The 12,320-nt window shown below is 38.7% G+C and overlaps 1 protein-coding gene across 4 annotated transcripts in view; it reads right to left on the reverse strand.

The window, feature by feature from the left end:
* Nucleotides 1-1,140: 1,140 nt before the first annotated feature.
* Nucleotides 1,141-12,320, reverse strand: part of TOPBP1 (DNA topoisomerase II binding protein 1) — an 84,443-nt gene continuing 73,263 nt past the window's right edge. For all 4 annotated transcript variants that reach the window (XM_047782833.1, XM_047782832.1, XM_047782834.1 and 1 more), the window contains one exon: nucleotides 1,141-1,884. In XM_047782833.1, the coding sequence (XP_047638789.1) occupies nucleotides 1,741-1,884 (144 nt within the window). In that variant the 3' untranslated portion in view covers nucleotides 1,141-1,740. The remainder of the gene's footprint in view (nucleotides 1,885-12,320) is intronic.

Here is a 12,320-nt window from a genome sequence, read left to right on the forward strand (position 1 = left end):
TGCTCATCAAGGAGATCTGAAGAGTAGCCACTTCAAAGAATTTTTTTTTCTTTTTAGGGCCACACCCACAGCATATGGAAGTTTCCAGGCCAGGGGTCGAATCAGAGCTATAGCTGCCAGCCTACACTACAGCCACAGCCACACGGGATCTGAGCCATGTCTGCCACCTATACCAGAGCTCATGGCAATGCCGGATCCCTGACCCACTGAGAGAACCCACATCCTCATGAATACTAGTCAGGTTCGTTTCTACTGTGCCACAACGGGAACTCCTCAAATAATTTTTAAATTTAGGGAGAAACTTACTGCAAACTGCCAATGGAAGATCCAGTTAACACCAAATGGCTCTAATAAAACCAGGCCCATGGTTTATTTGGGGGTAAGGAATAGGAGTACAGTTTTCTTGACAATGCCACCTGCTTGGTGGTGTAGGAATTTGTATTGTCCTAAACTATCAATTAGCTCAGAGCTGAAAAGTGAAGGGCAGGGATGACCCTGACTCCAGTTACAGGAAAATCTGATGAAAACTTCAGGGGTTTGGTGTCCATTTGAATTTGCCTCTTGAAGAATCATTAGAAGAGTTCCTGTCATGGCGTAGCATAAACGAATCTGACTAGGAACCATGAGGTTGCGGGTTCGATCCCTGGCCTCGCTCAGTGGGTTAAGGATCTGGCATTGCCGTGAGCTGTGGTGTAGGTTGCAGATGTGGCTCGGATACCAAGTTGCTGTGGCTGTGATATAGGCTGGAAGCTGTAGCTCCGATTAGACTCCTGGCCTGGGAACCTCCATATGCCATGGGTGTGGCCCTAAAAAGCAAAAAACAAAAACAACACATTAAGAATTGAACAGTTTACAGCAAAATTATGGTCTTAACTAATTTGTCCTTTAAACAAAATGAGGTAGCTTTATATTTAGAGGATTGTGGTCATGCACATAGTATTCGGTGTTTAGGTTTAGATTAATAAAAGGCTAATGCATTTGTATTTTTTTTTAACCCAGTAGAACAATATTCTTCACAAACAATATCAGAAATGTTAACTAGAAATTTGCTTTTTAAGCCAATTTTACAAAGCTTTTATTGTAAGAAGAATAGATACCAGAATGCCTTTTTTTTTTTAAACTTATCTATTTCAACAACTATTTTGAGTCACTACTTTTATTCTTTATTGTCTTTATTTTCCAAGTTTTGGTGCCCAAACTTGGCAAACGTCATGGAGATTCATACAAACATGCATATACACATATACACACACACATTTACGTTTAAAGTCTCAGTTCCTCATTAACCCTTGTAGCTCAGGTTCCTGTTAAAGAGACGTAAAATGGTAAGATAAAAATCAGGGAAAACGTTAATAAATTCCAATTGATAACTCCCTTATTGCTATTCAAGTAGACATTTTAAGGCAAAATCCATCACCTTGCTAAAACTTCCACTAAGTTATAGACTCAGATATTTACATGAAAATAAATAAACCAAAAGCCCCTTTCACATGTCAATATGGTTTAGCAACAACCTAGCTGAGCAGTTGTATTCTGTTGTTATTTCAGTGACTTTCCACTCAGGAACAGTTTAATATTTCAGTGATTAAAATTTCAGTTGTTAAAAAACTAACTTTAAGCAGGGTCATTGTTTCACTGAAGTGGAATTCTTCAGGTTCTTGTCTTTACGATACAAATCCATCAGAGTAACGTTCAAGCTATTAATTTGAAAAACATTTAATGTTTGGTAACTGAGTACAATTACTGTACTCTAGGGCGTTTGATTTTATTTTTCTCGGTAGGAGCTTTCCTCTTTTGTGAGAATCCAGGCCCAGGTTCCTTATTGTTCGGCAGAAAGGAAACAGCTTCTGGTAGACAGTAATTTTCTACTGGAGGTGGGGATTCCTATGAAAGGGGAAAAAAAAAAATGCAACATTGTTCATTGTTTTCAGTTAGCAAACTATTAATCAGGTAATAGATTCCTTTATTCTATTTCATGACCAGAAAAACTTAAACATTTGTCTTTCAAGGTAGCTATTTAGCACTTGTCACCTTTAGTGAACAGATTCCATGTGACAAAATTTTACCTTTTATCAGAAAAATGAGTTTATAGCTCAGGCAGAGTGGGGCCAGCTCACTCTCATATTTTCTTCTATAAAATATGAATTAAAAACAATATGGAAAATATGGTAAAATACAGTAAACAGCTATCATTTAAGTGTGAGTTTTTACTGTAAATTTTTGAAAATCTTTTAATTTTTCCAATAAATGTGAGGTAGGTGTTTTTATTCTTTTTTTTTTTTTGTCTTTTTGCTATTTCTTTGGGCCGCTCCCACGGCATATGGAGGTTCCCAGGCTAGGGGTCGAATCGGAGCTGCAGCCACCAGCCTACGCCAGAGCCACAGCAACGCGGGATCCAAGCCGCGTCTGCAACCTACACCACAGCTCATGGCAACGCCAGATCGTTAACCCACTGAGCAAGGGCAGGGACCGAACCAGCAACCTCATGGTTCCTAGTTGGATTTGTTAACCACTGTGCCACGATGGGAACTCCAGGTGTTTTTATTCTTGATTTCACAGATAAAAATAACACAATGTTACGTAACTAGCAGGTGACAAAGTCAAAAATTCATGTAGTTTTCCACTTGACTCCAAAACCCTTGCATTTTCTTCTTAACCATATTCCAACATAAAGAAAAGGACTCTTTCCTCTTATTTTCATTGTAATAAAAATTTTCTGGAAATAGGGCAGATTGAAGAACACAAAAATAAACACCAGAAAATACTGGGTAAGTGCCTTTTAACTCTCCCACAGATAACAAGTATAACTCCTGACCTATAAGATACTATAGAAGTAACAAAACCAGGCGAATACAGAAGAGGGGTTCACATCTGGAAAGAAAGGCATGTAACAGGGTGAATTCCCCTTTTCATTTTTTATAGCTTGTAGTCGGAGAAGAAGACCCCTCTGTGTCATGTTGACTGGCTCAATATCTAATAGAAAACACTGAAGAAGCAGAGGACAGAATGGCAACCACAACACTAGAAACTGAAGTGAGAAATTCCAGAAAGTTTGGGGGGAACCCACATTGTGCTGTAAATGCTGACCAAATTCCTTGCTTGACCTCTAAATCATGTATGTGCAGAGACTCAAGGTAAGGCTCAAAGCAGCAAACTGCAATTTGAGCTGCCACTCACTGCCTGCTAAACAAATCAAATGTGGGAGTTCCCTTCATGGCTCAGCAGTTAATGAACTCGACTAGGATCCATAAGGACATGGGTTCAATCCCTGGCCTCACTCAGTGTGTTAAGGATCTGGCATTGCCATCAGCTGTAGTGCAGGCCAGCAGCTACAGCTCTGATTCAACCCTTAGCCCAGCAACTTCCATAGGCCACGGGTGCGGCCTTAAAAAGCAGAACAAGAGAGTTCCTGTTGTGGCTCAGTGGGTTGAGGATCCGGCATTGCTGTAAGCTGTGGTGTAGGTTGCAGACTCGGCTCAGATCCCGCGTTGCTGTGGCTCTGGCATAGGCTGGCGGCTACAGCTCCGATTAGACCCCTAGCCTGGGAACTTCCATATGCCGAGGGAGCGGCCCCAGAAAAGGCAAAAAAAAAAAAAAGACAAAAAAGGCAGAACAAAATAAAAAAACAAATAAAATGGTACTCTTCAGAGGAAAGACAGAATCTACACTTTCTACAACCGATTCATAATGTCCAGGATACATCCAAAATTACTACACACATGATAGAAACAGAACATGAATTATTCTCAAGAAAAACAATCACACCCAAAATGGAAATACTCTAAGCTAAGAAAAATACATATATACTGAAAATTTAAAAATGCTCATGAAAGGAATCAAAGACAACCTAAATAAACAGAGATAAGCTGTTTTCAAGGACTGAAAGAATTAACATACTAAAGATGTCAATCACTCAAACTGATCAGTAGGTTTAATGCAATTCCTATCAAAATCACAGCAAGATATTTTTATAGGCAAACAAGCTTATTTAAAAATTTACATATAATGATGCAGGCAAAAAAAAAAATTAAGGCCCTAAAATAGCAACAATTTTGAAAAAGAGGAATAAAGAAATCACTGCCTAATATTAGGACTTATATATACAGTAATTAAGAGTTTTGCAGAGGGAATGACACAGAAACGGATAGAAGAGAACAGAGAATTCAGAAAGAGACCCCCACAAAATGCCCAACCTAACTCTGACAAAGGTCCGAATGCAAACAAATGAGGACAGTTCTTTTAACAAATGGTGATGGAGCAACTGGACATTTTGAGGCAGAAAACCCCTCAACCAACCCCTCTGTCGGTTTTGACCTAAACCTCATACCTTTTATGAAAACTGGCTCAAAATGGATCATCAACATAAAATGTAAAAATTACAAAACCTTTTTGAAAACTTGTTTTGCAAAAAACCCTGTTAAGAGGATAAAGGTAAATGGATGGAGAGATAAGCCACAAACTTGGAGAAAACATGTGCAAATACATTTCCAATAAAAGAGTAGTATCTATTATAAACAATTCTCAAGGGCAAAAAACAATTCAATTATAAAATGGGCAAAACATATGCATTTCAATAAAGAGGATATAAAGATGGAAAAAAGCACACACAGAAAGACATTCACTTGGATTAGCCTTTAGGGAAATACAAGTGAAAAGATATCATCACAAGAAAAGATCATCATATCAACTGAAATGGCTAAAATAAAAAATGACAAGTAAATGCTGATGAGGATACAAAGAAACTGACTGGATCACTCATATATTGATGGTGTGAATGGAAAATATTACCACTCTGGAAACATTCTTGGGCATTTATCTCAGTGCAATGAAATCTTATATTCACATACAAACCTGTACAGAAACGTTCACAGCAGCTTTCTTCATAGCTCCAAACAGGAAACAACCCAGATGTCCTTCAATAGGTTAATGATTAAACTAACTGTGATACATCTGTACTACTCAGCAATAAAAGGTAATAAAAAGTATTATGCAATAATCTGGATGAATCTCAAAGGAATTTTACTGAGAAAAGGCAATCACCCCAATTTACATACTATATTAATTCCACTTAAGATTTAAAAAAGGGGAGTTCCCGTCGTGGCGCAGTGGTTAACGAATCCGACTAGGAACCATGAGGTTGCGGGTTCGATCCCTGGCCTTACTCAGTGGGTTAACGATCCGGCGTTGTCATGAGCTGTGGTGTAGGTGGCAGACGCGGCTCGGATCCTGCGTTGCTGTGGCTGTGGCATAGGCTGGCAGCTACAGCTCCGATTAGACCTCTAGCCTGGGAACCTCCATATGCTGCGGGAGCGGCCCAAGAAATGGCAAAAAGACCAAAAAAAAAAAAAAAAGATTTAAAAAAGAACACAATTATAGAAACAGACAATAGATTAGTGGTCACTAGGAGTAAGAGCTGGGAGGATGGGGGAGAAGAAGGAGGTGGGTCTGGTTAAGAAAAGGCAAAATGAGGGATTCTAGTAATGACAGAACTATATCTTGACTGTGGTGGTGGATACATGAACTTACACATGATAAAAGTGCAGAAATCTGAATAAGATTATTAGATTGTATCGATGCCGGAATCCAGGTTGTAATACCGTACTATACTTCTTGCAAGATGCTATCCACCGGGGGAATCTGGAGAAAGTGTATACAGGATCTCTCTGCATTATTTCTTTTACTGCATGTAGATCTACAGTTATTTCAAAATGAAAAGTTTTATTTATTTTTGTCTTTTTAGGGCTGCACCCATGGCATATGGAGATTCCCAGGCTAAGGGTCAAATCGGAGCTGTAGCTGCTGGCCTACGCCACAGCTCACGGCAACGCCAGATCCTTAGCCCACTGAGTGAGACCAGGGATCGAATCTGCAACCTCATGGTTCCTAGTCGGATTCATTTCTGCTGTGCCACGACAGGCACTCTCCTCAAACTGAAAAGTTTTTTAAAAAGCAACAGAACATCTTGCTCATGACCCAGATGTTAAAAATAGTAAACAATGATTCCAACATAACTATTGTAACTGTGCTTAATGCTGTAAAGGAAAATATTCTTAAAATGAGTGAAATGAGGAAATCTCAGCACAAAAATAGAAACCACAGAAAAGAACCTGAGATATTTTTTTTTGGTTGCCCTTGTGGCATACAAAAGTTCTCCAGCCAGAGACTGAACCCATGCCACAACGGTGATAACACCAGATCCTTAACTTGCCAGGCCACTGGGGAACTCTGAATCAGATATTTTGATATAAGAAATATATTTAATACCTAAAATCTTACTGGATAGGCTTAAGAACAGATGAAGATAACAGAGGGGAAAAAAAAAATTAATGAAGTTGGAGGTGAATAAACAGGAGTTAGATAGCCAGAAGAATACAGAGAAAAATAAGTGAACACAGCCTTGGGGACCTGTGGGACAATATCAAAAGGAGTAACTGAATTCCCAGACAAGAAAGAATGGAGTAGAAAAAAATAGCAGAATGAAGAAATAATGCCCGAAATTTCCCAAACTTGGTGAGAGACATAAGCTTACAGATTAAAGAAGCTCTGCAGATACCAACCAGTATTAACACAAAGAAACCACACCCGGAAATATCACAAATGGTTGAAATCCAAAGATGAAGAAAAAATTCCAAGCATAGCCCGGGAAAAAAATGATACACTGCACAAAGGGGAACAATTCAAATTACCACAAACTTCTCATCAGAAGCAACAGTGACCAGGAGAGCATGAAGTCTTTATAGTAGTAGTAGAAGAAAAAAAATACCAACCCCAAATTCTATATCCTGCCAAATATCTTTAAGAGTAATGGTAAAACAGACATTTTCAAAAAAAGACAACTAGAATTTGTCTCCATCATATTTGAACTACAAAATAAAGTTCTTCAGGCTGAAGGAAAATGATGCCAGATAGAAATTTGGATCTTCAGAAAGAATACTCAAAATGGTATACATTAGGGTAAGTATAAAAGACTTTTTTTTTTCTTTTGATTTCCTTAAAATATATAGGATTGTTTAAAGCAAAACTTGCTATACTGATATAAAATAACAGATATATATAAAATATATGACAAACATACCACAAAGCAGGGGCCAGCAAATTCTTTCTATGAAGGACCAGACATTAAATATCTTAGCAGTTGCAAATCTCTATTGCAACTACTCAACCCTGTAGTTTGCAGTGCATAAGCAGCCTAAGTGAATATACAAATGAATAGATGTAGCTGACTTTCAATAAAACTTTATTTATAAAATAGGCAATGGGCTGAATTTAGCCTGTGGGTTATAGTTTACTGACCCCTGGCTTGAAGAACAGGGGAAGCAAATGAATTTATATATGGTTGCAAGATTTCTACATTTTATGCAAGGTGGCACAATATTAACTCTAGGAAGACTATGAAAAATTAAGAAAGTATATTGTAACCTGTAGAGCAAAACACTCCCACCAAAAAAAGAAAGTTTTTGTTTTAGAAAGACAATGTAAGAAACGGAATTCTAAAAAATTAAATAGCAAAAAAGGAAAGAAAAAAAATAACTGAAGAACTAAAGAGACAAACCAAAAACAAATGGCAAAAATCAAATCCAATATTAGTAATTATATCATGCATTAAACATTCCAGAGAATACAAAGCAAGACCCATCTATACCCTTTTTGCAAGAAAGCAATTTTATTTAATTAGTTACTTTTTTTGGCTGTACTCACAGTGTATGGAAGTTCCCAGGCTGGGATTGAACCTGCACTAGAGCAGTGATCTGAGCCACAGCAGTGACAACACTGGATCCTTAACCTGCTGAGCCACCAGGGAACTCCAAGAAAACCATTTTAAATATAAAGACACATATAATTTAAATTTTTAAAAAGAGAGAGAGGAGTTCCTGCTGTGTCACAGTGGGCTAAGAATCGAACTGTAGTGGCTCGGTCACTGTGGAGGCACAGCTTTGATCCACAGCCCAGCACAGTGCATTAAAGGATCTGGCATTGCCACAGCTTTAGCACAGGTCGCAGCTGCTGCTGGGATTCAATCCAGGGCTTGGGAACTTCTATATGCTATGGATGTGGCCATTAAAAAAAAAGAGAGAGAGAAAAAAAAAAACCATTTACAATTGCATCAAAAGAATAAAATACCTGGGAATAATTTAACCAAGGAGGTAAAATACCTGTAAGTTGAAAACTATAAGACCACTGATGAAAGAAACTGAAGGAGATACAAAATAAAGGAAAAGATATTCCATGCTCATGGATTGGGAGAATTAATATTGTTAAAATGTCCACACCACACAAAGCAATCTAGTGATTCAATGTAATCCGTATCAAAATTCCAATGGCATTTTTCAGAATCAGAACAAACAATCCTAAAATTTGCATGGAACCACAGATGATCAAAGCAATTCTGAGAGAGAACAACAAAGTTGGAGGCATCATGCTCTCTGATTTCAAACTATATTACAAAGCTATAGTAATCAAAATATTATGATACCGGCATAAAAAGAGATCTATGGAAAAGAATAGAGAGCGCAGGAAAAAACTCATGTATACATTGTCAATTATGACAAAGGTGCCAAAAGTATATAATATAATAGGGAAAAGACAGTCTTTTCAATAGATAGTACTGGGAGAACTGAACTACTACAAGCAAAAGAATGAAACCTGACCACTATGTGACATCATACACAAAAATAAGCTCAAGATGGATTAGACTTGAATGTAAAAACATAACAAAAAATCCCCCACAGTTTCCTCTGTGGTGCAATGGGATTGGCAGCATCTCTGCAGCACTAGGATGTAGGTTTGGTCCCTGCCTGGCACAGTGAATTAAAGGATTTGGCACTGTTGCTGCCACAAGTGCAGCTTGGATGTGATCCCTGGCCTGGCAACTCCATATGCCATGGGGTGGCCAAAAAAGGAGGAAGAAAAAAAAAAAAAAAAAGACTTGAATATAAGACCCAAAGTCATAAAACTAGAAAAAAAAAAATAGAAGATAGGCAGCAAAGTCCTTGACACTGGCTTTGGTAATGATTTTTTTTGACACCAAAAGGAAAGTTAACAAGCAAAAATAACAAAAGCACACAAAAAAGCTCCTGCACAGTGAAGGGAACCATCAACAAAATGAAGAGGCAACTTACCAAATGGTAGAAAATACCTGCAAATTACATATCTGATAAGGGGCTAATATCCTATATATATATATATATAAAGACATACAACTTAACAGCAAAAAAAAAACAAAAACAAAAACAAAAAAACAAACAAAAAAAAACTGATTAAAAAACAGGCAAAGGATCTGAATAGATATTTCTCCAAATAAGTCAGACAGCTAAAAAAACACATGAAAAGGTGTTCAACATCACTAATCAACAGAGAAATGCAAATCAAAACCACAACAAAACATCACCTCATACCTGTTAAAACGGCTAATATAAAAAAGACAAGAGATAACTTGTGTTGTCAAGGATGTTGAGAAAAGGGAACCTCTGTGCCCCATTGGTGGGAATGTAAATGGTGCAGCCACGATGGAAAGCAGTATGGAGGTTCCACAAAAAATTAAATACAGAACTGCCATATGATCCAATAATTTTACTCCTGGGTATTCATCCAAAGGAAACAAAAATACTTAACTCAAAAGATATCTACACTCCCATGTTCACTGCAGCATTTTTCTTTTTCTTTTTTTTACAATAGCCAAGACAAAGAAACAACCTAACTGTCCATCAATGAATGAATGGATAAAGAAAATGTGACACAAACACACACATACTACACACACACCAATGGAATACTATTAAACCATTAAAGAGGAAATCCTGCCAATTGTGGCAATATGAATGGAGCATGAGGGTATTATGCTAAGTTAAAAAAAAAGTAAGACAGAAATATAAATATTGTATGCTCTCTTGTAGGTGGCATTTAAAAAACATAAAACAACACCCTCAAAACTCAATAGATACAGAGAACAGGCCTGATACAGGCAAGGACTGCGAGATGGGCAAACCCTGGATGAGGGTGGTCAAGAAGTATAAAATTGTTGTCAAAGTAAATGTCATGGGATATAATATAGAGAATGATGGGTAAGTTAATAGTACTGTATAGGATATTTGGTTTTTTTTTTTTTTTGCTTTTTAAGGCTGCACCTGTGGCATATGGAGGTTCCTGAACTAGGGGTCTAATTGGAGCTATAGCTGCTGGCCTACGCCCCAGCCACAGCCATACCAGATCCAAGCCATGTCTGTGACCTATATCACAGCTCATGCAATGCCCAGATCCTTAACCCACTGAGCGAGGCCAGGGATCGAATCTGTAACCTCATAGTTCCTAGTCGGATTCGTTTCTGCTTCACCACGATGGGAAGTCTTGTATAGGATATTTGAAAGCTATTGAGAGTCAACCTTGCGAGTTCTCAACCCAAGATAAAATTGTAATTATGTGGGAGTTCTCATTGTGATGCAGTGGAAACGAATCCGACTAGGAACCATGAGGTTGCAGGTTTGATCCCTGGCCTTGCTCAGTGGGTTAAGGATCCGGCATTGCCGTGAGCTGAGGTGTAGGTCACAGACGCAGCTTGGATCCAGCGTTGCTGTGGCTGTGATGTAGGCTGGCAGCTGTAGCTCCGATTGGACCCCTAGCCGGGGAACCACCGTATGCCATGGGTGCGGCCCTAAAAAGCAAAAAAAAAAAAGTTAGTATGTGTGGTGATGGATATTGACTTATTGTGGGAGTCATTTCACAGTATACATATACTGAATCATTATTCTGTACATCTAAATAATGTTATATACCAACTACATCTCACTGTTTAAAAAAGGGTAGCCAGGAACATCATTTTAGGCAGATGGGAAAACTCCTCACTGGGTAAAATGAAACAATTCAAGAAGCACTAGGAGAGGCTAAATCTAGGAGAGGGTGTCCAATAACTCATCCATTCGCACTATCGCACCCAGTTCAAAACTGTCTGACAAGATCTAACTATGTGCTTAGTACTACTTCTTTTTTTTCTTTTTGGCTGTGCCCAAAGCATGCAGAAGTTCCTGGGCCAGGGACTGAACCCATTCCATAGCAGTGACCTGAGCCACAGCAGTGACAATGCTGGATCTTTAAGTTGCTGTACCACCAGGGAACTCCAAGAGGATGTCATCAAAAAAATAAAATGTAAATTCAAAAAATGAAAAAACAGAAGACTCAACTGAGGGAATCTCAAAAAATGAAGATAAAATAAGTGAAAAATATAAAATCTAATCTACAAATGGTATAAGTACAGGAAGTAGAAAAAAAATCATCATTAAAATTATTCAAGATTCCCCAGAAGTGGAGTTCCTGCTGTGCTACAGTGGGTTAAGAATCTGATTGCAGTGGCTTGGGTTGCTGCAGAGGCATGAGTTCAATCTCCAGCATGCTGTAGTGCCCTGGCCCAAGAATTTCTATATGCTGCAGATGTGGCCACAAAAAAAAAGATTTCCCGGAATGCAAAGATAGAAGTCACCAACCAGAAGAGGTCAAACAGGTGCCTAGCATAATATAAACAGACCCTCATGTTGAAATTTCAGAAAATAGGAACTTCCCACTAGACTACAGTTACATGTAAAAGATTAAGAATGAGAGTGGAATGCTCAACAGCAATACTAGAGGCAAGGAGACAACCAAAAGGCTAAGCAGTTTCCAACCCAGAATCTGATGCCCACCCAATCAGTCGAGTATGAGCACAGAAAAAAGAATCTTTACACACAGAAAGTCTCAAACATGGTGGATCTCTCCTGTGTTCTTTCTCAAGAAGAGACCTTCATCAAAATGAGAGAGCTGATCAGGATGACACGGGATTCAGAAACAGGAGATCCAGGAGTTGCCATTGTGGCTCAGCAGTAAGGAATCAGACCAATATGCACGGGGACACGGGTTCAATCCCTGGCCTCACTCAGTGGGTTAAGGATCCAGCGTTGCTGTAAGCTGTGGTGTAGGTGACAGACATAGCTTGGATCCCATGTTGCTGTGGCTATGGCGTAAGCTGGCAGCTGTAGCTCCGATTTGACCCCTAGCCTCGGAACCTCCATATGCTGCAAGTGTGGCCCACTAAAAAAAGCAAAAAAAAAAAAAAAAAGAAAGAAAGAAAGAAAAGAAACAGGAGACCCAACAGAGAAGAGACAAAAGATGCTGACTAGAACTCCTGGGATGATGGCAGTGCAGAGGTATACAGAGGTGGCCATCCAGATTGCAGCGATGTGACTGAAGACATGTTGAAGGCTGTTATCACCAAGATCCCTTCGGCCATCTCTCCTAGCTTCTAACCTGACATCAGAACACTGGGGTGAGCCTATCTCAGTCTTATCTGTTCTTGG

This window comes from Phacochoerus africanus, chromosome 1 (assembly GCF_016906955.1).
Source record: "Phacochoerus africanus isolate WHEZ1 chromosome 1, ROS_Pafr_v1, whole genome shotgun sequence".
NCBI lineage: Eukaryota > Metazoa > Chordata > Mammalia > Artiodactyla > Suidae > Phacochoerus > Phacochoerus africanus.